Below are 27,122 nucleotides of genomic sequence, written 5' to 3' on the forward strand. Positions count from 1 at the left end.
AATGAAAACTGCAACTCATTGTTTCTGGCCTTTCTCTTGTGTGGTATTCCCTACAAACATAGATGGAATGGCAGAATGGGCATGAGGCCTGGGATTACAGATCCAGCAGGTTCCATAACGCTACCTGTGCCCATTACACAAAAGGTAGAGGCAAGTGGAAGGGCAGCTGCAGAGAAGCTGTTGGCACGGGCAGGCCCACTGTAAAGTAGACGAGTCCTACTTTCTTAGCTCCTGAGGATGTCTTATGGTAGTGGCATGCTCCCAGTATTCACCTGCCATGAAGAAGTGCCTACAGCTTACTGTGTGGATTTAGTGCTGACCTCCTGCCTTGTTAGTTATTTATCATTCCCATCCTGGGGCTTGAACTCAGGGCCTGGGCACTGTCCCTTAGCTTTTTTGCTCAAGTCTGGCACTCTACCACTGGAAGCATACTTCTGGCTTTTTGGTGGTTAATTGGAAATAAGTCTCATGAGCTTTTCTGCCCAGACTGGCTTAGAACCACAATTCTCAGTTCGCATCCTCCTGAGTAGCTGAGCCACCATGGTGTAGAGAGACTTGCTTTCTTTTGAGCCTTTTCCTATACCCTCCTTGTGCTTCACCTTGGATGAAGATTATAGCCCAGGCCCACTGCAGAGCTGGCTTCTCAGGGAAGCCTGGGTCAAGTTGAAGCTAGATGTATGACTTCCTGGCTGCACTGGCAGGTACATGCAAACCAGTCGTGTACAAGAAACTCTGATGGAAGGGGACTTTGCACAGCAAGTCAAGATCACCGGCAGCACAGGGTCAGGGAGGCCTAGGGTCCCAAGGACTCCAGATAGAGGCCCTCCCTTCCCCCACCAAGCAGTGCATTGAGCCAGAGCAGTAGTAAGATGTGCCCCTTCATGCAGGGCATGGGGACTGGCCCACATGTGTTGTTGACATCTGGACTGGGGAAGAGCCACAGGCAAGCTGGACATAGAGAGGGCTGGTTCCTAAGGGCTTGGCATGAGACGGGAGTCCAGGGGGGCCAGCCTGAGACTTGGCAAATTTAATCTGGATGCCAACAGGGCAGGGCAGAGGTTGCACAAGTTGTGTGTGGGTCTGTAAAGCACTATATTCTTGAAGCAGGTACCCAGACCCAGGTCGGCGGGAAGGGTAGGCCAAGGGCGAGGGAAGACTGGCTGAGAACTGAGGTGCTCGGGACATTGGAACCTGAGCGCAGGTCCTCAGTTGGTGTCAAGGGCTGTAGCAGGCCGTATGTTTGCTACAGGCTTTGGACATGACCCCAAGTGGATTGGGAAGGAGGGTTCTCTAGAGCCAGAGCACAGCATCAGGGGTGGACTTGAGCCGCGAGAGTGGCTAAGGGGTTGGGTGGCAAGGACTTGAGGAGCTGGTTGGGAAGCAAGAAGGCTTCCGAGGTGTGATGCTGGGAGGAGGAAGGGGGTGCTGGAGCGTCAGGACTAGCTCCAGGACATCTCAGTATGGCCCAAAGCTCCAGCCAGAACTGACCTGTACCTAGAATGGGCAGGGGTCATGGAAGGCCTGTAGGACAGGGTAGTATGGCAGAAGCCAGGCCTGGTCCTGCCTGGAGCGAACTGGGCACCACAGGTCCCAGGAGGGATAGAGTCTTGGGGCTCCAGAGCCTGTGCCCCTTTGGCCTAAGCCATGTCCTCCAGCTGCGGCGGATTGAGCTTCTCAGCTGGCCTATCTTCATCCATGGCTTCCTCTTCCTCTGGCTTCTCGGTGTTCCGGACCAGGCTGTCTGGCCCGGGCACAGTCCCCAGCACCTTGGTGCTGTGCTCCTGAGCTTTGGCTCGGAGTGCCGCGATGCTGTTTTCCCTCAGTTCCTCCTGGGAGATGGCCACCTGGGCGTCGGGGGCCCGCTCCTCCTGCTCCATCTTGTCAAGCTTGGGCAGGGCCTGGCGTTCCACCTCGGGTTTCCTCCCCGACTCGGCTGCTGCCTCCAGCGACTTTTTGTGCATCCCTAAAAAGAATTGTTGGTATTCGGGTTTAGAAAAGCGCCTGGGAAAGCCATCTTGAACTGAAAACAGCAAAGATAGAGAGAGGCCAGAATTAAGGACGAGCAGAAAGCCTTAGGTCACATCCTACAGTCACACGAGTCCCAGGGCTGGGCTGGGGTTAGGGAGCAAGGGAGGATGGCTGAGAGGGCTGAGGTTGAAGGCCAAGAGCCAGAACCAGGCCTGAAGAATACAAAACCCTTGGGTACCTTCCCCAGGCTCCAACCTGTTACCCCTTCAGAGCACAGAACATATTCTCCACCCTTCTGGGCTGGGATTCTAGACCTTAACCCCCCCTACCCCCACCCCAGTAGGCTGCGACTCTTAGACATAAGCCCAGATGGCAGGTAGGGGAAGATGGCAAGGGAAGAGAATGGGGAGAAAGAAGTGGTTTGGGCAGAGCTAAAGTGGTGGCCAAAGGGACCTGTAGGTCCCCTTAACATTGAAGGTGGGCTGTTTCATTCACCATAAACCCCCAAGGGCCAAGGAGAATGGAGGCGAGGATTCTAGAGCCACAGCCACCCGGCCTCACAGGATTCAGAGTCCTGTCCAGGATGAGTTCTTGGTACACAGGAAGGAGGTGTGAGGGACAGACACCAGGCCGAGCCCTCCCTGCCTACGTCCTCAGGGGAGAAGGGAGGCCCGCGTGGAGAGTCCTAGGCTGCTGCGGCCAGGTCTCCTAGCCCAGACTCCAGGTCTGTCCCCACCCGCAGGGATCCCACTCCCCTCACTGCAGGGGCAGGCCCCCAAGGAGGGTGCCGGCTCTTACCCAGTAGCCACGGGGCACAGGAGTCCATGATGCCATCCTTGGCTGACTTGAGGATGGACTCAGGCAGAGGGATGGAGTGCCGCACCATGGCCCCGTACAGCCCGTATTCTGCCATGACACTGCTCCGGCCCCAGCATTTCTCTCTCTTCCTCCACTTGGCTCTGCGGTTCTGGAACCAGACCTGCCAGTGCAGAGGAGTGGGTCAGGGGTCGGGGGTCAAGGGGCAGGGCTGGGCTCTGAGAAGCTCTGGGATGGAGATCCTTTCCTAGTGGTCTAAGATGTCCTAAGCCTAGCTTCCCCATCCCTGGTGTCCCCAACGCTCCTCAAGTTCAGGGAGTGTCTAAGAGGATATCAAGTCCTGTAAGAATACAGTGAGCAAGCTGGGTGCTGGTATCCTATGCCTGTAATCCTCCCTACTCAGGAGGCTGAGATCTGTGGATCCCAGTTCAAAGTCAGCCTCAGCAGGAAAGTCTGTGGGACTCCAGTTAACCGGCAAAAAGCCAGAGGTGGAGATGTAGCTCAAGTGGTAGAATGCTAGCGCTGGCACAAAACCAAACCAAAACAAAAAGAACACAGTGAGCAAAATGGGTCTCTTTTTTGTTTATAATCAAAGCAGATCTAGGGAGGTGGGCTGGGGGAAGGGAGCGGCTGGGACAGGAGTGGTTCTAAGCTTACAGCTGGGAAACCTGAGCCTGACAGCTTGCAGATACCCACACCTCCAGAGTGTAAACTGAAGGTGATACAGATTTTTAAAAAGACAAATGCCGGAGTCCCTGACTGGCAGTGCGTCTAGCTCAGGCTCCTTTTCAGAGGCGTTCAGGGAAGCTTGGAATGGGGAAGCTCCTGGCAGTGGACATTCTTGGGGCCAGGGAGTAGGGAGGAGAACCTTTTCCTGGAGGCCAGAATCAGCCTCCTTTCTCATCCCCTCCTGTTCCAGCTGCGCCCTGCCCTGCTGCTTTGCCTCCAGGTTCTGGCAGTCACGGAAGGAAGTCGAACTTCTCCAGACATTAGGTGCAAAGGAGAACGTGGACCTTGGAGGGGTGGGGGTGGGGTGGGAGAGAAAGGCAATACCCTGGGGAATATTTGGGGGGAGGGGAGAGGGAAGGGGGGAGGGGGAAAGGGGAGGGTGCTGAGCAGATGAGTACAGGGTCAGAAGGAGCCTCGGGTCGCAGGGAGGGGGCGGGTCTGTGTTTCTGGGAAGAGAGCTCAAGATTGGTTTGAGTAGGGAAGATTTCCTGATCTCCAGAAGCAGTTTTCCTGAGACTTCAGCATCTGACAGACAGGGAATTTCCTGGTCTCTCAGAAGGGAAGGAACCCCAGGTCCTTGTCTCTTCAGGTCCAAGGAGACCAGAGGACAAAGCCTCCTGGGGGATTGGGTGAGGTTGGGGGATCAGAAAGAGGCGGGGCTGGGGAAAAGCCATCCCTTTCCTGGGTGATTTTCCATCCCAGCGGCCCCCCTTTCCCTCAGGGCCCCCCTTTCTCTCCAGGGCCCCCCCCCCTCCCTCCAGGCCCCTCCCCAGCCCGGCGCAGCTCAGCCGAGGTATCAGCTTTTGATGAAAAATTGCTCCAGCTCTATTCAGGAGGCGGCAAAAGAAGAGTCACCCCCAGGGGCAGCCCTGGGCTGATTGAAAAATAAGTTAATTTCAGTTTGAATCGATGGGCCTCAGGCACTGAAATATCACGGGAAATTAAAGCGGCCGCTCTCCCGGGAGCCGCGGCATTGACCCGCACTAATTAATGCTGGGGCGGCCGCGCTCGCCCCGCCGCGAGCCGCCTCCCCCTCCCCGGGGGACCCCAAACACTTCTCATTTAACTAATTAGAAGGGGAAAATTGGGTGTTAATTTGTTTAGGATTTTTCCTCCCCTCCCCCCGCAACCCCCTCCCCCCTCCCCCACCCCGGCCCCCGCACCGGGGGCGCGGAAATGAATGCGGGGCTCGCTGGCAGATGGCTGCCCCGGTCACTGCAATCTTCTCCGACTTGATTGCTTGATTAGGTCGTTAGCACATTAAAAAAAAAAAAATTGCTCGCCGTCTGGCGCTGGCGTGATGAGTGGGACGCGCGGCAGCGCCTGGGTAATTTATCTTTTTATACGGCAAAGAATTTGATTTCAATCTGCAGATATATGGGGCGCCTTTGACACCTGTTTAACATCGCGCTGCTGACAGCTTAACCCTTTGCTGCCGGGCAGTCTAAGCTGGGGTTCCCCGGGCTGGGGCGGGGGGGAGGAAGGGGGTTCGGGAGAGGGAGGGCGGCGCCATCCGTGCGGTTCCCGCCGCCGCCGCCAGGTGGCGCAGCGAGCGCCAAGCGCCCCACAGCCACTGGAGTCGGCGGCCGAGCAAGGCCAGCCACGTCCGGCAGGGGGCGCTCCGGGGAGGCCCCCTAAGCAGCCAAGCGGCCACAGGGATGCTTGCTCGGGGCCCAGCACAGAAAGACTGGCCAGTCCACGCACATCCTTAACTTGACCCAAATGCCGGTATCCCTGGTTTGGCATTTCTTCCTAAAAATGGAACTGTCACTGCATTGGACTCCCGGGCCTCTCTGCCTGCACAGTGGCCAGCGCTGTTAGAAAGCTTTTGCCACCTTGGCACCTGCAGGTCCAAGATGGCTCATAGAACCAAGATGCTGGGAAGCCTGACCCTGCCAAGGATAAGGCTTATATAATCTGAAGGCCACTAGATGGCTGTCCTCCATACACTACTGAGTGGACTGCCTTCTCGGACTTCATCTTGGCCTGGTCCTCCCAGGCGTTTAAATGGTCCCAGGGCAGCCTATGAGGTCTACAGGGTGAATGTCCACTATCTGCCCTACCTAGGACAAGTGGTTGTCTGGGACCACTGTCTTGTTCCATTTCCATCCTGTTAGCATTTGGTCCCCCTCTACACTTGCTTCAAGTTGCTTTCTCCCAGAGGCAAAATCTAAAAGGATCCATCCATATACAAGGGCATCCGTTATATAGATTAGAATGCCTCCTATGGAATTCCAGATACCAAGAATATGAATATAACCAAGCCACTTGCTCCCTGGTTATGCAAAAGCGTGTCAAGTTTGACTACAGTGCATAGTAGCACATCAAAGTGACAGCCCCTTACCAACAATCCCTGGGGCAAGATAGGAAGATGTCTCTGGTTTTAGAAATGCCTATGATACATATACTACATGGTACATAGCATGGAACAGAAGCAGCCTCTTATAATCACACCCTTTAACAAAACATACACATATACTAAAAGAGCTAACTAAATTGCACATGGTCTGGTCTGACTTTTGCCACCACATGAATTTTCAGCCATATTTAAGAAAACATTTTCTGGTCTGGGAAAGTGGCACAATGGTAGAGTGCTTGCCTTGCATACATGAGGTCCTTAACACCACATAAGCAGAAAAAGCCATAAGTGGCACTGTGGCTCAAGTGGTACAGTGCTGCTAGCCTTGAGCTGAAGAGCTGAGGGACAGCACCCAGGCCTAGAGTTCAGGCCTCACAACCAGCAAAACAAAACAAAACAAAACAAAAACATTTTCCATGCAGTTTGGATTTAGGAATCCTGACGAAGGTGCTGATTGTGGAGTATAAAAATACAGAAAATAGAAAAAAAAATAGAGCTAGGAATGTGGCTTAATGGTAGAGTGCTTGCCTAGCATGCATGATGCCTTGGGTTTGATTCCTCAGTCCCACATACACAGAAAAAGCCAGAAGTGGTGCTGTGGCTCAAGTGATAGAGTGCTACCCTTGAGCAAAAGAAGTTCAGGGACAGTACCCAGGCCTTGAGTTCAAGCCCCAGGACTGGCAAAACATACAGACACATACACACAGACACACACACACACAGACACACACACATACAGAGCAGCTCAGGGACAGTGTCCAGGCCCTGAGTTCAAGCCCCAGGACTGGCAAAAAAAAAAAAAAAAAGTACAGAAAACAGCCTGAGGCCTGGGAAGGTGGCTCAGTGTTAGAGTGCTTGCCTTGCATGCACAAGGCCCTGGGTTCAATTCCTCAGCACCACATAAGCAGAAAAAGCTTGAAGTGGCACCATGACTCAAGTGGTAGAGCACTAGCCTTGAGCTGAAGAGCTGAGGGACAGAGCCCAGGGACAGAGTTCAGGCCCCACAACCGACAAAACAAAACAATAACCAGAAAATAGCCTGATGCTGGTGGCTCACTCCTATAATCCTAGCTACTCAGGAGGCTGAGACCTGAGGATCATGGTTCAAAGCCAGCCTGGGCAGGATAGTCCATTAGACTTTTATCTCCAATTAACTACAAAAAAACAGAAGTCACCCTGTGGCTCAAGGTGGTAGAGCACTAGCCTTGAGCAAAAACAAAAACAAAAAACCCTCAGGGACAGTGCCTAAGCCAGAGTTCAAGCCCCAGGACTGGCAATACTACTACTACTACTACTACTACAGAAATGCTCAGCATTGGTGGTTATGCCTATAATCCTAGTTACTCAAGAAATCTGAGGTCTGAGGATCATGGTTCAATACCAGCTTGGGCAGGAAAGTCTATGAGACTTGTCTCCAATTAACCATCAAAAAACTGGAAGTAGAGATGTAAGTCAAGTGGTAGAGCACTAAAGGAACAGTGCCCTGGCCCTGAGTTCAAGCCCCAGTACCAGTGTGCATGCACACATGCACACGTGCACACACACACGTGCACGCACACACACACACACACTATAGAAATAGCCAGGTTCCGGCTGGGAAGGTGGCTCAGTGGTAGAGCGCTTGCCTTGCATGCCTGAGGCCCTGGGTTCGATTCCTCAGCACCACATAAGCAAAAAGAAAAAAAGCCAGAAGTGGCGCTGTGGCTCAAGTGGTAGAGCGCTAGCCTTGAGCTGAAGAGCTGAGGGACAGCGCCCAGGCCCAGAGTTCAGGCCCCACAACTGGACCCCAAAAAAAAAAAAAAAGAAATAGCCAGGCTTATGCCTGTAATTTAAAGCCAGTTGAGGTAGAAAAGTATCTTAAAGTTTTGTTGTTGTTTTTTTTGATCAGTCATGGGGCTTGAACTCTGGGCCTAGGTGATGTCCCTTAGTTCTTCAGCTCAAGGCAAGCACTCTACCATTTGAGCCACAGCGCCACTTCATTTTCTGGTGGTTTATTGGAGATAAGAGTCTCACAGACTTTCCTGCCTAAGCTGGCTTTGAACTGCAATCCTCAGATCTCAGCCTCCTGAGTATTACAGGCATGAGCCTCCTGATAATTACAGGCCATGAGCCTCTGGCCCCAGGCTAAAGTATTTTATCTTTAGTTAACCACCAAAAAGCTGGAAGTAGAGCTGTGGCTCAAATGATAGAGCACTAGCCTTAAGAGAAAAAGTTGAGGGACTGGGAAGGTGGCGCAGTGGTAGAGCACTTGCCTTGCATGCCTGAGGCCCTGGATTCGATTCCTCAGCACCACATAAGCAGAAAAAAAAGAGCTGGAAGTGGTACTGTGGCTCAAGTGGTAGAGCGCTAGCCTTGAGCTGAAGAGCTGAGGGACAGCGCCCAGGCCCAGAGTTCAGGCCATACAACTGGACCCCCCCCCAAAAAAAACACCAAGAGAAAAAGTTGATAGAGTGCCCTGAATTCAAGCCCCAGTACTGGCATACATATGAACATACAGATATATGAATATATGTACATACATACGTACGTACTACACACACACACACACACACACACACACACACACACACTCACCTGGCCTGTATACCCGCTGTGGATGTTTGGGAAGGTGTTCTGGCTAGTCCAGCTGAAGATGGGGTAAGGCTGTAACATGGAAACAGCATTTCAGGAAGCTAGAGAAGGGGTGGTCTTGGAACTCTATCCTAGGGTCTATAAACAGCCATTTTTCTGGGTCTGCTAATTCGAGCATACGAATCACTAGTTTGTAGATCAGTCTTTGCCCACAGACACTCTCTCAGGGGAGCTGGTGCCAGCTGGTTGCTCAATCCAGGAGGCATCCGGACCCCGCATTATGGGCTCCTGGAACGCCTGGCTCTCTGTGAAGACCAGATGCTGCTCCAATTGACGGGGGAAGCCTGGACAGCCAAAAACATTTCATTTCAGGACATTTGGCAAGGAAACCATGATTGCCTTGGGGGGAAGTGGACAAGGAATTAGACTGAACTCTACCTGGTCTTCCTATTTCCCTATCTCTCCTTCCTGGAAACAACTAACAACATTGAATTTAGCTGGTTCTGAACTGGAGTTTACAAGCTCACAAAAACTGCCATGGGAGCTTAGACACATTATTTGACTCTTCTGTCTTAGGCTCTTCAAACCAAAATTAAGAAAAACTCAGATCTGGGTGTAATCCTATCTACTCAAAAGGCTGAGATCTGAGGATCATGGTTCAAAGCCAGCCTGGGCAGGAAAGTCTATGAGACTCTTATCTCCATAAAACCACATGTGGCACTGTGGCTCAAGTAGTAGAGTGCTAGCCTTGAGCAAAAAAGCTCAGGGACAGTGCTTTTTTGTCAAGCCCCATGATTGACAAAAAATTATATATATATATATATATATATATATATATGTATATGTATATATACATATGTGTATATGTATGTATGTATATATACATATATGTATATATAGGTGTGTGTGTGTGTGTGTGTGTGTGTGTGTGTATACAGCTCTGCCTATCCACAGATTCCATATCTGTGGAATTCAACTGGAGATACTGAAAAAATTGCATCTATACTGAATATGTACAGACTTTTTTTTGTCACCATTTCCTAAATAACACATTATAATAGTTACCTCATCATGTTAGGTATTATAAGTGATGTAAACGTTATGTCAAGTATACAAGATAATGTACTATTATTCTGTGTAGATGCTATTATTATTTTTTTTTTGCCAGTCCTGGGGCTTGAACTCAGGGCCCAGGCACTATCCCTGAGCTTCTTATTTTTGCTCAAGGCTAGCACTCTACTACTTGAGCCACAGCACCTCTTCCAGCTTTTTTCTGTGTATGTGGTTCTGAGGAATTGAACCCAGGGCTTCATGCATGCTAGACAAGCACTCTATCATTAAGCCACATTCTCAGCCCTGCTATTTTTTTTTGACAATACGAAGGCTTGAACTCAGAGCCTGGTGTTCTCACTGCACTTGCTTTTTTTTTTTGGGGGGGTGGGGGGGTCCAGTCATGGGGCCTGAACTCTGGGCCTGGGCACTATCCCTCAGCTCTTCAGCTCAAGGCTAGCGCTCTATCACTTGAGCCACAGCACCACTTCTGGCTTTTTTCTTTTTGCTTATGTGGTGCTGAGGAATCGAACCCAGGGCCTCAGGCATGCAAGGCAAGCGCTCTACCACTGAGCCAACTTTCCAGTCCCTGTGCTTGCTTTCTTGACTGATGCTCTTAACCCTTGAGCCACATCTCCAGTCTGGCTTTTTTCTGGTTATTTCAGAAATGGAGTTTCATGGCCTTAAACCCAGGGCTTCACACATATTGAGCAAGCACTGTGCTCCTGAGCTACATCACCCACTCGGTGCCATTTTCTGTAAAGGGAGGCTCACAGGGAGGCTGGACCGAGCCCCTCAGAGGCTGAGGGACAACTGTGTCTACATTTGAAAAATGTCTGAAGACTATGTGAAGTATGTGAAAGCACCTAAAATCAGTGCTTTTCATACAGAAGGTGCTCAATAAATGCTATTCTTACTTCAATGGAGGCACAGAAGAGGAGTCAGCCCAGGCAGCAGGTTAATCAACAGCAGACTTCGCTGCCCCTCGGGCCTCCTCCATGTGTTTTCAGCAGGCTGGACTGGCAATGATAATGGCAGCCAGTCCACGACAAAGGGAAAGAACAGAGTTAAATTTCAGGCTTTCATTTATTTTTCTATTGCTGGAGAACAAACCTGGGTCCTTGCACACACACAAGGCGAGCACTTTCCCACTGAGCCACACACACCCCAGTTTTCAGGTTTAAAAGCAGATTCTCCTGTGACTCACACACCTTGGTAGCATAGCCCAGGCCCTCAAGGCTCACACACCAGCAAACCCCTGCAGAGCCTGTCCTGGGACCAGATCTGATTCTGCAGTTCTGGGACTAGGTTCCCCACTCCTCATCTGCCCTGTGGCACCACTTCCAGGCAGACTGGGAAAGTTAAATAAAATAGTGTGGGGGGCACTGATGGCTCATGCTTATAATTACTTAGCAGGTGGAGATCTCATGATTGTGGTTCAAAACCAGTCTGAGCAGAAAAGTCTATGAGATATTCCAATTAACCAGCAAAAATCCAAAAGTGGAGGTGTGGCTCAAGTGGTAGAGCTCCAGCCTTGAGTGAATGAGGCAAACCTGAGTGTCAGGCCCTGAGTTCAAATCCCAGTACTAGAAATACCTGGCATGTAGTAAGAGCTACATGCATGATGCCTGATGAATTCGGTGGACTAAAGTGCCATAGAGTCTTGCTTTCAAGCACCTCTTACTAAACCAACCCCCCCCTTTAACCCATTTTGGAGAGTACTTGTAAACCCTTTTTTTTTCTTTTTTTTTGGGGTGGGGGACCTGAACTCTGGGTCTGGGCGCTGTCCCTCTGCTCTTCAGCTCAAGGCTAGCGCTCTACCACTTGAGCCACAGCACCACTTCCGGCTTTTTTTTTTTGCTTATGTGGTGCTGAGGAATCGAACCCAGGGCCTCAGGCATGCAAGGCAAGCGCTCTACCACTGAGCCACCTTCCCAGCCCTGTAGACCCCTTTTCTACTTGGTTTTTGGTTCTGAGAAGCTCTTGAGATTTTCCTTGGAGCCCTCTCCTGCTCTCCTGATGGCTCACTGTCTACAAGTACCTCTCGAGAATCTTCTGCCAGCCAGGATCAGAACCCTACCTTAACATGAATCAGGACTCCCAGTACTTGAGAACGGTGCCAACGTGACACCAACCTCCTCAGGTGTAGAGTTCCAGGCAAAGGCAAGCTAGGAGGCTCTTCTGGTTTGAGCAGGAGACTAGATCTCTGGGCATGGTTCCCCATGGTGGAGGAAACCAGGAACTAGTAGTAGGAAGCACTGGCAGGAGACCTCTAGCTGTCTGTCTGAAGCTGGGGTGGCAGAAGGTAGCTCTACTTCCCAGGGGGGTGGCCCAGGGAAGGACTTCTTTTCATAGAGATGATCTTCTGCTGCTAGGCACACAGATAGTAGTCCAGGCCACCCTGCCAGCTCTTCCTCTTACTATGTTTTTGGTGCCAATACTGGGGCTTGAACTCAAGGCCGGATGCTGTTCATTAGTTTTTTCACTCAAGGCTTACTTGAGTCACTGCTCTGCTTCTGGCTTTTTGGTGGTTAATTGGAGGTAAGAGGCTCAATGGACTTTCCTGCTTGGGCTAGCTTCGCACTGCAACCCTGAAATCTCAGCCTCTTGTGTAGCTACAGGCATGAGCTACCAGCGCCCAGGCCTGTAACTATGTGGGTGGCCAGGAGGTGTGGCCAGGGCCATGCTCCACAGCGCCCCCCACTGTGTCCCAATGTAGGCCCCCATCCTAGCACTGCCACAGGACAACATGCCCAGGGCTACTCTCAAAGCACTTCCAGGAGACCTTTTAGTCTCTTTTTAGGATCATCCTTCCTAAAGTAGACATCTGACATGATAAATGCCATTTTCTCATTCTGGTGGTTATTTTGCTACTATAGCTTTGCCTTACAATCAATTCTGTCTCTCTGTCTCTATCTCTGCCTCTCTGTCTCTCCCTCTCTCCCTCTGTGTCTGTCTCTCTGTATCTCTCTGTCTGTCTCAGTCTCTGTCTCCTTGTGTGTCAGTCCTGAGGCTTGAACTCAGGGCCTGGGCACTCTCTCTGAGCTTCTTTGGCTCAAGACCAGTGCTTTCCATCTTGAGCTAGAGCTCCACTTTCAGCTTTTGTGGTAGTTAATTGGAGATAAGAGCCTCCCCGCTTTCCTGCCTGGGCTGGCTTTGAACCTCAATCCTCAGATCTCAGTTTCCTGAGTAGCTAGGATTACAGGTATGATCCACTGGCACCCAGCCAATCTTCTCTTTTTGAGACATGGTCTCAGTATGACTCAAAATCCTCCTGTCTCCACCTCCCATACACTGGGATTACAAGCACATACCAGTTGGGCTGGGAATGTGGCTCAGTGGTAGAGCGCTTGCCTTGCATGCATGAGGCCCTGGGTTCGATTCCTCAGCACCACATATGCAGGGGAAAAAAAAGCTGGAAGTAGCGCTGTGGCTCAAGTGGTAGAGCGCTAGCCTTGAGCTGAAGAGCTGAGGGACAGTGCCCAGGCCCAGAGTTCAGGCCCCAGGACCAGACCCCCCCCCCCCAAAAAAAAAAAAAGTACATACCAGCATGTCCAGCTTTCACCAGACCTGGCTCTATCAGGTACATAACAGCATCCATCATATTCACACAGCCCCATTCCTCTCCTCTGGTTGAAAGCTAATAAATCTGAGCTCCTGATTGGCATGATGCAATACCTCACAGCCACCCAGCACTTCTGACTTTCAGCAGGCGCCTTCCTACCTAGCTTGAGATTCAGAGAAGCAGGACCTGGCTGTAGCCTCTGATGTCCACCAGGGGGCAGCTCTGCCCACATTTCCACACAGCTCCAGGAAGCATCTTTCCAGGCATCCCTGACAAATGGTTTCCTTCCTTACCCCAACCTTACTATCCAGACTCCATTTTCTCTCACTCATATTAACTCATCTAAAAATCTAACTATGGGGGCTGGGAAGGTGGCTCAGTGGTAGAGTGCTTGCCTTGCATGCATGAGGCCCTGGGTTCAATTCCTCAGCAACACATAAACAGAAAAAAAAAGCCGGAAGTGGCGCTGTGGCTCAAGTGGTAGAGTGCTAGCCTTGAGCTGAAGAGCTGAGGGACAGCGCCCAGGCCCAGAGTTCAGGCCCCACAACCGGAAAAAAAAACACAAACCAAAAATAAAACAAAATCTAACTTTGGGCCTCCAACCCAGGGGGTTGGAATCACCTGGAGAGACTTTAAACATACAGATGACAAAGCTTTACTCCACATCCCTTAAATTAGGATTGCTGGGGGGGGTGGAGGGGATGGGAGGAGTGGGAGGATATTTCTATAAAGCTGCCCTGAAGATGTCAACAAGCTTCCTGGGCTGAGATACCATAAAGGCTTCCTATCTAGACAACTCTTTTAACTTCTGGCATGTAAGTTCTGACACTTTCATCCTTGCTCTCGGCAGGAAAACTTAGAAACAGGCAAAGTGGAACAATGCCAGAGGATCTAAGTCTTAACTTTTCCTGCACACAAAGGTGACAAGAGGCGAGATGTGGACTCTGTTCACATTACACATCCAGAGCTCTGTTCACGTTTGCATTTTTATAACCAGCAAGACTTTGACCAGGAAAAATACAAATAAGGAAATACAGGTATATACCCTAGCCTCACAATTGTAGTAACAAGTGAGTCCACAGAGGAAATAAAACCCACCTGGAAACCCATTTCCTGTCTCCCACAGCTGAGAGCTAAGTTCCATAATTCCATAGCCAGAATCCGCTCCTTAAAGAGGACTGTGCTCAGGTCTCTCATGGGGGCTTGGAATCCTTGTACCCTAGCAGCACACCCTTCTCCTCTCTTCTTAGCCCAGAGAGCAACAGAGCAAGGCCTGGCTCCTTGTCACTGCCATATTCATTTATTAACATGTCATGGGATCTCATATGATAGTAGGAAACTAAGTCTGAATCCTGGTCTGTTACTCACTTTGCCTCTCGACTCCTTAGTTTCCTTATCCAAAAAATGGGCATGAGATGAAGGCCTGTCTAGCTGGAAGGCAATTGATACCTGGGATAGTTCTCACAATAACTTTTTAGTTATTGTGTATGTTCTTGCTTGCTTTTCACTCAAGGCTAGCCCTCTACCATTGGAGCCACACCGCTCCATTTTTATTTTTTGGGTGGTCAATTGGAGATTGCAGGTGTGAATCACGAGTGCCTAGCTTATAATACCTTTATAAAGGCATTATAAGCAATTCAGAAAAATAATGTTGTTGTTGTTACTATTATTATTATTTTACAAATGAGTCACTAAGGGTTCAATTTGACTCCCTGGCTGTGAAACAAAGATGGGAAGTAGGTGTGGCTGGCCTTCATGTAATCACTGTGGGTGGTCCTTAGACTTGGGAAAGCAGGCCTCAGATATACCTAGGGGATTCCAAGGCTTGGCTTGGCCTAGCATGGCTATGTGGCTCAGCATGGTTAAACTCCACCTGACCTATGCCCCATTCCAACAATGGCAGCCCCAGGCTGGGCCTGGTGAAGTGACCTTATAAAGTTCATTCTGCCTTTCTTTAGGCCCAGACATGAGAAATGGCCTGACTCCTGCCACATTCATGATCTCAGGCCAGATGTAGATCTCAGATTCACTTCCTTGAGATCCCATCCGATCATGATTCCAGTATAGCTCCATGGTAGAGCAGTTACCAGGCATGGGAGAGGACCTGGTTCAATCCCCAGTACTACAAAAACACAAAACCTTTCCATTTCACCACCACTAATGATTCCTCTTTTCCATCTCAACACACACAAACCACACACACGCATATATCTGACCCAAAATCTGGGGCAGGCAGGCTGGCAACAAGCACTGGAATGGTAGCTGTCCACTTTAAGATGCATTGGTTCCACGCTGAGGGGAAATGTTGATGAGCAAGGAGCACTCAGAGCACGTGGGTCCGAGCAGAAGCCTCTGCCACAGGTGCATCTCTGTAACTTGGGAGGAATACTTCCTACATCCTGTGTTCTGAGAGCTCTGCTGAGTGTCCCTGAACTAGTTCTAGAAGGACACAAAAGTCACTGATTAGGAGGGCTGGGGAGATGGCTCAGATGTAGAGTGCTTGCCTTGCATGCATGAGGCCCTGGGTTCGATTCCTCAGCAACACATAAGCAGAAAAAGCCGGAAGTGGCGCTGTGGCTCAAGTGGTAGAGTGCTAGCCTTGAGCTGAAGAGCTGAGGGACAGCACCCAGGCCCAGAGTTCATGCTCCATGACAGACAAATAAAAGTCACTGATTAACACGTGAGGGCTGCTGAGGGGCAGGATTCAGTTTTCACTCATGTACATAAATTTGCCCATTGGAAAAAAAATAGCTTTGGCCAGGCATACCTTTAATTCTAACTACTCAGGGGGCTGAGGTCTGAGGGTGGCGATTCAAAGCCAGCTCAGGTAGGAAAATCCAAGAGACTCTTATCTCCAATGAACCTGTCAAAAGTGGAACTACGTTTAAGTGGTAGAGCACTAGCCTTGAGCAAAAACTCTAAGGGACAACATCTAGGCCCAGAGTTAAAGCTCCAGTACCAAAAAAAAAAGCCACTTAAGAGGCAAAAACATAGAAGTTTTGCTACAAGTGAACTTGAGGTGTTATTTATTTATTTATTTCTGGAAATCAAATCGCAGGGCCTTGTACAGCTATGCAAACACTCTACCACTGAGCTACATCCCTAGCCTATGAGCATTTTTCTTTTCTTCTTTTCCCCCTTTCCTTTCCTTTCCTTTCTTTTTTTCCCCCACAGTGCCCAAAACTCTGTTAGCCTTGACCATTGTGATAAAGACACTGTGAAGCAGGACCCTTTCCTGACTTCAATCCACTTCTCTCCTTCCAGCTTCATGTCAAAGCCAGCTTCAAACCCACAAGGCCAGTGGTGGAAGGATGGGCTTCAGATTCAGCCTTGATTCCAGTCTGTGTCCCTCGCGTAGTAGCTATACAACCTTGGGCAGGCTGCTGGGCTCTACTCCCTCAGTTCTAATGGAGGCCCGGTCTCTATCTGCTGTCACCAGGATTTAAGGAAGTCAGGGTGGAACCTGATTGAGCCTGCACTGCTCAGGACACAGTTCACTCACAGTTCACTTTTTATCTCTGTGAGGTGCTACTCTTTCCCATTGAGCCCATGAGGACTAGCAGGGGTGGATGCCCAGCTGTGAGCCCAGGGCCAGTGTCCCCCAAAACCATAGCACCGTGCCTTTCCTGTGAACGTGGTATGCTTAGAACACCTGGCACACGCTTTGGAAATTATAGCTGGGATTTTTCCTCGTGCATACTATGACCTTTCCCAGGCCACTAGGTAAACTGAATCTGGGCAGGGCCAGCTGAGCATTCCCCAACCCCTTCAAGAGGCTAGCACTTAAGGCTGGGCGCCTGTGGTTCACTTCTGTAATCCTAGCTACTCAGGAGGCTGAGATCTGAGGATCATGGTTCAAAGCCAGCCAGGCAAGAAAGACCATGAGACTTCTATCTGCAATAAACCACTAGAAAACCGGAAGTGGAGCTGTGGCTCAAAAGGTAGAGAGCTAGTCTTGAGGTGAAGAGCTCAGGGACAGCACCCAGGCCAAGAGTTCAAGCCCCACGACCAACAACAACAACAGAAAGGGAAGCACTTAGTAGCCACATGATCTGGAAGAGTCTGAGAGCCTCTTGGTCCATTTCTCCTATGTCTGCAAGTCTGTCACCCTCCCTCACAGCCCCAGGTGAATCAACATCCCTTACTCCACCCAGCTCTGCTGGTCCTGACGGGCTTCCAGCACTTTCTACAAATTATTTCGAGGCAACATAATGAAGCCCAGCTCAGGCCTGCTGGAGCATTTGTGGCAATGCAAGTATAGGAAAGGACAGCCTTTCCCCAATGCTAAGCCCAGAAGCCTTCACACACCCACTTCCCACCACCACAGCCTGCTTTTAGACTTCCCCCCTGCCAGAGACAAGGGACTAGGGGTTTCTTATTCTCCTTATTCTTTTTGTTGTTGTTGCTGGTGGGGGTGGTTGTGGACCTTGAACTCAGGGCCTGGGGGTTGTCCCTGAGTCTCTTCGTGCTCAAGGCTAGCACTCTACCACTTGAGCCACAGCGCCACTTCTGGTTTTTGAGTGTTTAATTGGAGATAAGAGTCTCACAGGGACTTTTTTGCCTAGGCTGGCTTTGAACTGTTACTCTCAGATCTCAGCCTCCTGAGTAGCTAAGATTACAGGCTGAGCCACCAGTACCTGGCTCTTTTTCTTCTTCTTTTTTTTAAACAGTAACCAAAAAAACCCTCTTATTTCCATTTCCTGGAGTTCACTTCAATAAATATTATTGTATAGGATCAGATACACCTAGGCATTGAGCCTGTGTGTTCTTCCCCTGAGTATCCTCCTTTGGTCTCACTGTGTATGAATGCCTACAGTCCTGTATAATTTATCATGTCTCAGTGTATTTTAGACCTAGCTTCTGCATATGAGAGAAAACTGCACCATTTGTCTCTCTGAGCTGGGCTTACCAGAGGTTCCTTTTTATAATCAATAGTGCCAGTGTGGGCCTGTTAATGGGGGCCCCACAGCCACTTGCAGTGGCCAACTCAGTGCTACTGAATATAAGGCAGAGGTTATTGCCATACATTTACAGCCCCTGGTTTACAACCCACAGGCCCCTCCTCCCACATATGTACATGTGCATTGTGCATGTGTGTGTACGCCTGCGTGTGCATGCGCATGTGCGCACACACAATTCATTATCAACCCCCAGCGCCCAACTGGGTGAGGGAGGATGGTTCCAGCCACTGTGGTAAATGCACCGAATGTAATCTGCTTATGAATAATTGAGCTTATTGTTAGTGTCAATGTCTAAAGCTGTGAGTTGCAATTCCTAATAGATTTTTCAGGAAGAGGAAGGCCCTTTTGAGAAAGCAGCTCACAGCTCTATTTTCTATTCTCTGGTCCTTCAGTGAGAGAGTAGGAAGCAATCCACATACCTTCTTTAGTTCCCTCTGTAGCTACAGTCCTCCCTGCCCACCCAGCATACATCACATGGAGAGGATAAAGAAGCCCTAGAGTTCCCAAAAGTTAGGACCCCACCCTGCACTCCCAGGCCCAGCAGAGATAGGGGGAATCTAGCCCCTGGAGCTCTCAAACTACTCTAGCTCTTCTGGAATAGTTCCTCCCTCCCACTCTCTTCTTCTGCTCCATGGAAGTGTTGCTTTGAAGCTATCAGATTTCCTCTCTCAGGGCAGGGATGGGCATGCTTCTCTAGCTCAACTAGAGGCTTCTGGTGTGGGGAAGGCCCTGCTGCTGCTGCATCAACCACAGCAACAGGATGGCAGTCCAGGCCAATGGTTTGTTAGGACACAGAACCAGGAGAGGAGGAGGGCCTTGGTGAGCCCACTCCCAGACACTTCGCCCCATCCTAGGCCAGACCAGGGAGAAGCCATGGGGAGAAGCTCAGGACAGGAGCAGCAGCAGCCTTCTGAGGGGAGCAAAGAGATGCAAGGCAGCTGCATGGGGTAGAAGCTGAGGAGAGGGGAGGGAAGAGGAGGAAAGGGAAATAGGCCTAGTCAGGGAAAGAAGCCTCATTCCCCTTCACAGACACTCAGAGCACCCTGAGGCTACCTCTTACCTTAGAACAGGTACCTACAGTGGCAGAGACCCTGCTCGGGCCTCACCCCCCCCCCCCCCCCCCCAGAGCTCCATCTTTCCTCACCAGGCCTCTCAGGGTTTGTGTGATATACTCCTCCAGAAGCTAGTCTGGACCAGCCGGCCAGGCATCTGCTAAGCCTCTTGTCCTTTCCATCTTACTCGAAAGGTGGGCAGCAGACACCTGCAGACATCTGTCAGCTTAAAATAAACCAACCTTCCTGAGGACATCATCACGGACAAATTCTTGTCCACAGCAGGTATAGGAGGCAGCCTCATGGGTTTCTGGGACCCTAGAGACAGAGATGTCTCAGGGGGGCTCAGGGTTACCTGTATTCTGTCTTCTGGCAGCTCTGTTTTCATGGCCAGCATCTCCCGGGCGTAGACATCTGGGTAGTGAGCCTCGTTGAATGCCTTCTCCAGCTCCTCTAGCTGATAGGAAGTAAAGATTGTCCTGAGGGGGAGCAAGATCAGACATTCAGGGCCTTGGAAACCAAAGAGCCTGCCTTGGGAAGGACAGAGCCCAACTCAGGCTTAGGACATAAATACAATCCATCTTTGTCTCCCTCCCTGCCTGCCTCCCTGCCTCCCTGCCTCCCTGCCTCGCTCCTCTTTCTCTTTTTCTCTTTCTTTCTTCCTCTCTCTCTCTCTCTCTCCCCCCCCCCCCCACACACACACATAGAACTTGGCCCTCTGAAGGGTTGAGCTAACATATTCCTCTGGTTGGAGGGGGCATTAATTCAGCCCTCAGTGACATTTTCCTATTGGGATTTTTTCTGGAAGTATTCTGGGGAAAAAGTGCTAAGAAAGAAGCTTTACTATTCAAGAGGCTGAGATCTGAGAATCTGGGTTCAAAAGGAGCACAGGCAGGAAAGTCTGAGACTCTTATTTCCAATTAACCACCAAAAAGCCAGAAATGAGCTGTGGCTCAAAGTATAGAATGTTGACCTTGAGCAAAAATATCTTAGGGATGACAGAGGCCCTGAGTTCAAACTTGAGGACACACACACACACACACACACACACACACACACACACACAAAGAAAGAAAAGAGAGAGAGAGAGAAAGGAAGAGAGGAAGAGAGGAAGGTAGGCAGGCAGGCAGGAAGGAAGGAACAAAGGAAGGAACGGAGGAAAGAAAGAAAGAAGGAAGGAAGGAAAGAAGGAAAGAGAAGTTTTAGAAAACTGCAGAAACCCCTTCATTTCCTTCCAAACAGGTAAAAGAGGCCTTATGGATAAATGAAGCCCACTCCATCCCACCTGATTCCCAGCTACTCAGAAAAAGTTTGCAGATCACCAACTCAAATGCAGCTGCAGCTACAGTGTTTGTGAGTCAGCCAGAAATGGGTTCCCTTTACCCTTTCTGTGTCCCCACCCACACCTACCACCACTCAGCTACTCCTAGGAGTGGAAGGGGTCCTGTTTAGGGCATGGAAGAGCTTACACTGACCTCTTTATGTCATAAACTGCTTCAAAAACAAAACAAAACTATACTTTCTTAGCCTAGAAAAATATTCAAATAAATATCCACATCAAAATCTGCCTCCAATGTTAAGGGGTTTTAGAAACCTGCTTTCTTGAATAAACCACTAAACACGCACTTAAAAGCTTTTGTTTGTTTTTGTTTTTATTGGCAGTGGGGCTTGAACTCAGGCTGGGCGCTGTCCCTGAGCTCTTTAGATCAAGGCTAGTGCTCTACCACTTGAGCCATGACGCCACTTTAAACACATACTTAAAGACACAAGTGCTTCTGCATTCAGCCGCTGATTCCACCAGGTGGCCTTTATCCTACCCCCTCAGCAACAAGCAAACAGGCAAAAAACAGCCAGCTCCCACAAACTGAACTTGTGGAACTGGGTCTCCCCTTGATGGATTCCTTGGGATTTGGACCCTAGGACCGGCACAGGCTCACTGAACTCACTGCTGTGCTTCCCGCATAGCCAGCGTGAGTGAGTTCTCATGATCGCCTGTTGGTGTGGACTTTAACATCTCAGGGGGAGGGGGAATAAAATGGGGAGGGTGTAGGGAAGAAAGAGCATGCTCTTCACCAAGAACACCTGGCTTGATTCGAAATCCTGTCTGTTCTCGTGAGGAGGATGTGTGAGATTCTAATGCACGTAAAAAGTTAATTCTTCAGGTTTGTGAACATGCTTTACTTTCTATTTCTCTCTTATTGAAGGGCCCCAGAACTGCTCATCAGAATAAACAATCAAATCAAACAAGTCATTTTCAAAACCAGGAAAACTGAAACACACAGGTTAGGATAACCTGCCAAAGTCAAAGAGGAGAGAGCTGATTGAAGGTCATTTAGAGCCATGTAAAGGGCTGGAAAGAAGAAGGAGGAGGAGGAGGGGAAGGGGAGGAGGGGGAAGGGGAGGAGGAGGAGGAACAGGAGGAGGAGGAGGAGGAGAAAGGAAGGAAGGAAGGAAGGAAGGGAAGAAGAAGAAGAAGAAGAAGAAGAAGAAGAAGAAGAAGAAGAAGGAGAAGGAGAAGGAGAAGGAGAAGGAGAAGGAGAAGGAGGAGAAGGAGAAGGAGAAGAGGAGGAGGAGGAGGAGGAGGAAGAGGAGGAGGAAGAGGAGGAAGAGGAGGAAGAGGAGGAGGAAGAAGAAGAGGAAAGACGACTATGAAAACCCAAACCCAAAACAGTAAAACCTATAAAAGGAAACTCAGATCTCCCAAACATCCCCTATTTCCAGTACAGAGGTGGCCTGCATGCTAATAATACGCTCTGTCTCCATCCATCAAGGGCCCCCTACTCCTGGCTGAAGCAGAGCCCCAAACTTCTCAAGCGCCTGCCCCTGCCATCTCATCTCAAACTGAGCTTCTGAACAGTGCAAAATCTCAGAGGATGCCACCATCGCTGCTCCATCCCCACTGCACCCCCAGATGCCCTGAACTGGGTGCTAACAAGCCCCATTTCTCACTATGGATCCTGGGGTTTCATACTCAAATCTCCAGATGAGAGAAGCCCAGAGAAACAGCTGTTTTTACTCATGAAAAACCTCTGGATCAGCAGTCAGGAGCCATTCTCCTTTCCAATCATCTGCTCCCTTCACTCACCAGGAAAAAAAAGGACAGAAACCCAAGGTGGTAAATCTTCCCGCTGTGGTGAATTGCTTTCCAGTCCCCTCTTCATCCACCAAAGCCCCCCACCCCACCTCCGTTCCTGGGTTCACAGCGTGGCAGCATAAAGGAAAGGGACCTCAAGCCTGGACTGGGAGCTGAGGGACGGGAGGAGTCATCTGTCTCTCTAGCGCACAGAGTAAAATAGTTGGTGCTATTCCAGCACCCCAAGTTTTGGGGTGCTTTTCTCAGCGTTCTCCATGCTAGTCTAGGGAAAGCTCTCTGTTACCTCTTCCAACACTGTCACCAGCTCCCGAGGCTGACAGGCTGACCCACCCAGGACCAGTTTGAGAAAGGGGCTCAAAAAAGGGGGAGGGGCATTTTCGTGAACATTTGTTCAGTGAATAAATGAATGCGGGGGGGGGGGGGAGAGACCAGGAACGGGACTAATGAAAAAAAGTTTCATTTGAAACGAAACAAACCGAACGAAAGCAGACAAATTGTGTGAAGGCAAGGAGCAAAGGCCCTCAAACCCAAGCGGGACCCTGTGGGGCCAGAGAAGCCAGGTGGGCGTTTGTAAAGGTGGGGGCCAATTGTGTTTCTGAGGGCTAAGGAAGAGTCGGGCACTGGAAAATCACAGAGCGAATGGGTGCAAACGCGTGCAGGACAATTTGGGGAGCTAGAAGAGGATTCGTTAGGGCTGGAAGACAGAAAGCACCCCCCCCCACACACTCTCCACCCCCCACTCCTACCCCCCCCACCTAAGCACAAAGATGCCCCCCACGGGAGGAGCGCAGGGCCGCACCCACAGAATCACAGGCAGATTTTTGCTTCTCTTTCCCCTCGGGTCTTAAAAACCTCACGAATTGCCACCGAGGGGACTGCAGTGGCACTGTGGGGGAGAACGGATGGAGATCTGGGGGTGCTGGGAGGACCCCCCGTCCCCCGTGGCTTTTCAAGACCTCACCTTTTTCAAGGCCTCTTAAATGTTAACTTTGTGCAAGTCATCCCTAATTCTATTTCAAACAGCTCCTCTTTAACCTCAACTCCCTGGCACTGTCTCTAATTCAGCCCCCACCCCAGCTGGATGGAGCTGGGGTGCTCCCCCCGTCTGCGTTTCACAGAAGAGGAAACTGAGGCTCGCGGATAGGTAGCGATTCGCTACGAAAGAGTAGAAGCCGAGGGGAAATAATTTCAGGAGCTCGGATCCCGCTGGGCGGGAGGGGGGTGGGGAGGAAAGCTTTGGGAGCAGAAAGAGAGAACCCCGGACGCCGGGACCCCGGGACGAGAGGAACGGGCTTTGGGGAACTGAGGAACCGGCTGGGGCCGGAGCCTATCCGGCGGCCCGCGGGGTCTGCTTGGTTCTTGGCACGTGCTAAAGCAGGGACCCGGAGACGGCCCCCCACCCCAGGCCTCTGATCGCGGCCTTTCCCGTCTCCCGCGGTCCTCCTCCTCCTCCTCCTCTTCCTCCTCCTCCTCCTCCTCGCCCCGGGGCGGCTGCGCGCCCGCGCCGGACACAGATTCCCGCAAACAACGCAACGCCCCGGGGCGCTGTGCTGCGGCCCCGGACCTCACACCTGAGATCCGTGGCAACAGCATCGGAGGGGGCCTTACCGGTGTCGCCGCTTCTTCCTTTTCTTGGTCTGGTTTAAAGCCGATTTGGACATTTTTCGATCACTGGAAGAAACATCTTCGGAATCTGAAAAGCGGGCCGGGGTGGGGGGCATGCGAGAGGATGGGGCGTGCGCTCCAAATCCCGCGGGGGCCCCCACCGATCCCCGCCTCGGTGACTCCACGGGCCTGCAGTCTCCCCGGAAGCCCCCAGCCCCCGGAACCCCGGCGGCCTGGGCCGCCCCACCCGCGGCAGCGCGGGGATCCGCACGCTTATAACAGATTTCGTTGCAAGAGAGGCCAAGGCCCGGGCGCGCTCGGAGGCGCGGGGTGGTGGGAGACCCCTGGCGTCTCAGGAACCCCGCAGCCGTCCTGCCCCGGAGCTCTGAGTCTCAGGTCCGAGGGCTGGCCCAGGGTCGCCGGGAGATGGGCTGTGGACAGGCATGGGAGCAGCCCGGTCGATGACCCTGTCGTGGAGCACCCCCAATGAGTCCCGCCCGAGGTCGGAGAGGCTGTGATGGGCCAGTTGCCCTTCTAAACCAATATAACAATAATTGATGATGATGATGACGACGACAACGATAATGATGATGAAGAAGAAACCAAAAGTAGGGGAAATGCCGGGAGCGCACAGGGCCGGCGGGCCGAGCGGGCCCCAGACCGACGCACTGCCGCGGAAAGTGGTCCCGGCTGGGGGCCGCAAAGTCAGCCAGGGTCCCCGAACCCTGGAAAGATCCGATCCGGCCCAATATATTAAGGCTCTTTGTAGGCTCGAGTGGCGGCCTATTCTCCCCCCCGCCCCCGAGATCATGGGGTGAAAATGAACCCCAGCTGAGCAATGCAGCGGTGTGTCCAAAGTTAAACACGGAGCGCGGGGCCAGCATCGACACCCGCTTCCTGAGGCACCCGCGTGCAGAACGCTGAGGCCGGGGAGTGGGGGGAGCAAGTGAAGTCGGGGATCCTCCAGCCTGCATGACACCCCCTGTCAGGTCTCGGACGCCCCGAGCCTGGCAAGCAGAGGGAAGCCCCCCCACCCCCACCCCCGGGCGCCTCGGCCAAAGAGCCGGGCCGCACGCCGCCGGCTCGTGGAACCGAGCAGCAGCGGTGCGATCCCGGGTCCCGCACCCAGATCTGCTGGCTGACCCTTGGCCTGCACTAACTTTTCCTCCCGGGGGTGGCGAGAGCCGACAGGCGTGGGGGCTCCCCGCGCGCGCGCCCCGCAGCCCAGCTGCCTCGCCCTCACCTTACCCGAGCTGGCCGTCTGGTTGGCGTCCAGCGGCCCCGATGCTCTGCCCAGCGGCTGCAGGTGGACGCTTTGCGGGTCGGACAGCACTTCCAGAAAGGTGGGCTGCGCGTAGAAGCCGGGGAGCCCCCCGGGCCCCAGCAGCCCCATGCCGCCCACTCCTGCGGGGCTGAGCACCGAGCGCGCTGCCAGCAAGTGCCCAGGGGCCAGGCCGTCGAGGGCGGCCCGCGGATGGGAGCTGGGGGGCTCCTTGTTCAAGCCCAGGATCTCCTGGATGCCGAACCCCGTGCACCTGGCCGGGGCGCCCCCCGAGGTGCTCTTGGCCACTGTCTCGGACTTGGGCTTGCTCAGCGCTTCTCCCGCTTTGCCCGTCATCTCCCGGTTCTTCGGAGGGGCTGAGGCCGCAGGTCTCTGGCTCCCCCACCCCCCCGCCGGGCTCCCCGCTCCGAGAAGTTGGTCCCAGGTGCCCCCTCCGGTGTCTAAAGCTCTGGAGCCCCAAGGAGATTCCCTTTTTATCCAACCAGGCGGCAGCCCAAGTGGGGTCAGAGCCGAACAGCCAATCACCGGGGCCAGGAGCGATTAGGAATTCCAAAAAAGCTGGCAGCTCGGCCGGCCGCAGGCAGCGCGGAGGGGCCTGGGCGCTGCGGGACCCGCGCCACTGGCCTCTCTCTGCAGGACGCCCTGGAGCCGGGACCCCTCCCCGGGCGCAGGCGAAACAACCAGGTTCCAGGTTTGTTCTAGGAGGCAAAATGGATAGGGCCTCACCTGACCCTGTCCCTGGATTGGCCCAGAAGGGTCCCTGGGGTGGGACCATGGGCTAAGAGGGGAGGCTAGAGAATGAGAGAGATCTCCTCCCTCCCATAACTCTTACACTGGTTAGCAGTTTCAAAGAGGCCTACCTACAGGATCTGTATAGAGGGAGCAAGGGAAACGGGAGGGCCCTGAGCAGTGTTTGTGGTGGCTGTAGGGATAGAGTAAAAGGGCCAAAGAGGCAGAGGTGGGAGTGGGCATGTCTCTCCAGCACAAAATGCAATGCTCAGTTCAGTCGATCTGCTTAATAAAAACTAGCCCAACCAATCCAAGCATTGCTACCTGTAATCCTAGCTACTGCGGAGGCCGAGATCTGAGGATCTCTGTTCAAAGTCAAAGCCAGCCTGAGCAGAAAAAGTCTGTGAGACTTTTATCTCCAACTCATCAGCAGTGAGGAGTGGTTCAAGTGGCTAGAGCACCAGCCTTGAGGGAGAGAAAGTCAAACCAGATCACAAAGTTCTGTGTTCAAGCCCTGGTACCAGCAACAATTAAAAAAAAGCAAACAAACAAACAGTAGCTCAACCAATGAATACATGATCAGAAATAAAGCCCCATGACCTCTTTTCCTTCTCTCCTCCTCCTCCTTGTTTTTTTTTTTTTTTTTTGGGGGGGGGGGTGTTATGGCTCAGACTCTCACTAGGTAGTCCAGGTTGGTATCAAACCCACCACCATCCTGCTTGTCAACCTCTAGTGCTGGAACTACAAGCCTATATCACCATACATTGCCAGCCTTGGACTTCCCAACATCTTGCTAGAGTAAATATGAGGTGTGCTCAGCTTTCACCGAAGAACACTATTTATGTTGCCATCCAATTATTCAAGTAATGTGAATTGAACACCGAATGGGTAGGCCCTAAGGTTCCACAGTAAAGGGATTTCAGAGTTTATTGAGAAAATGGAATAAAGAGGCTGGGGGCTTGCTGTGGAGAGAAAAGGAGGAGGGAGGGGTATGAGTCACTTTCCCCATGTGATGGGGACCCTTTGATCACTGACTGTCCTTCCTGTTAGAGAAGGAAAGATACAGTGGGGCCAGCTGAAAAGCAGCCAGCGGGCTGGGAATGTGGCTTAGTGGCAGAGTGCTGGCCTAGCATGTATGAAGCCCTGGGTTCCATTCCTCAGTACCACATACACAAAATAAGCCAGAAGTCGCTGGGTGCTGGTGGCTCAAGCCTGTAATCCTAGCTGCTTAGGAGGCTGAGATCTGAGGATCTCGGTTCAAAGCCAGCCTGGGCTGGAAAGTCTGTGAGACTCTTATTTCCAATGAGCCACTAGAAAACCAGAAGTGGTGCTGTGGCTTAA

General features: G+C 51.7%; 1 protein-coding gene across 2 annotated transcripts; it reads right to left on the reverse strand.

Moving 5' to 3' along the window:
* Positions 1-1,274: 1,274 nt before the first annotated feature.
* On the reverse strand, positions 1,275-25,501 carry Vsx2 (visual system homeobox 2). Of its 2 annotated transcripts, none has more exons than XM_042692791.1 (5): positions 25,019-25,501; positions 23,774-23,858; positions 19,427-19,550; positions 2,767-2,947; positions 1,275-1,963 (listed from the first exon to the last, which is right to left on the reverse strand). In XM_042692791.1, the coding sequence occupies exons 1-5, from the start codon at positions 25,386-25,388 to the stop codon at positions 1,638-1,640; spliced, it is 1,086 nt and encodes a 361-aa protein (XP_042548725.1). In that variant the 5' UTR covers positions 25,389-25,501; the 3' UTR covers positions 1,275-1,637. The 2 variants fall into 2 exon arrangements, with proteins under 2 accessions (XP_042548725.1, XP_042548724.1); XM_042692790.1 differs by having other exon boundaries at positions 1,275-2,020.
* Between the last annotated feature and the right edge of the window lie 1,621 nt (positions 25,502-27,122).

This window comes from Dipodomys spectabilis, unplaced genomic scaffold, assembly GCF_019054845.1.
Source record: "Dipodomys spectabilis isolate Male_0828 unplaced genomic scaffold, ASM1905484v1 ptg000157l, whole genome shotgun sequence".
NCBI classification, from domain to species: Eukaryota; Metazoa; Chordata; class Mammalia; order Rodentia; family Heteromyidae; genus Dipodomys; species Dipodomys spectabilis.

What these genes read in the sequence shown, in the direction of transcription:
- Vsx2 (XM_042692790.1), bottom strand. Translation starts at nt 25,388, where the DNA reads ATGACGGGCAAAGCGGGAGAAGCGCTGAGCAAGCCCAAGTCCGAGACA. An exon ending in TGCCAGAAGACAGAATACAG is followed by an intron (nt 2,948 to 19,426) that starts GTAACCCTGAGC and finishes CTGCACTGGCAG; the next exon opens with GTCTGGTTCCAGAACCGCAG. An exon ending in CTGTGCCCCGTGGCTACTGG is followed by an intron (nt 2,021 to 2,766) that starts GTAAGAGCCGGC and finishes TGCTGTTTTCAG; the next exon opens with TTCAAGATGGCTTTCCCAGG.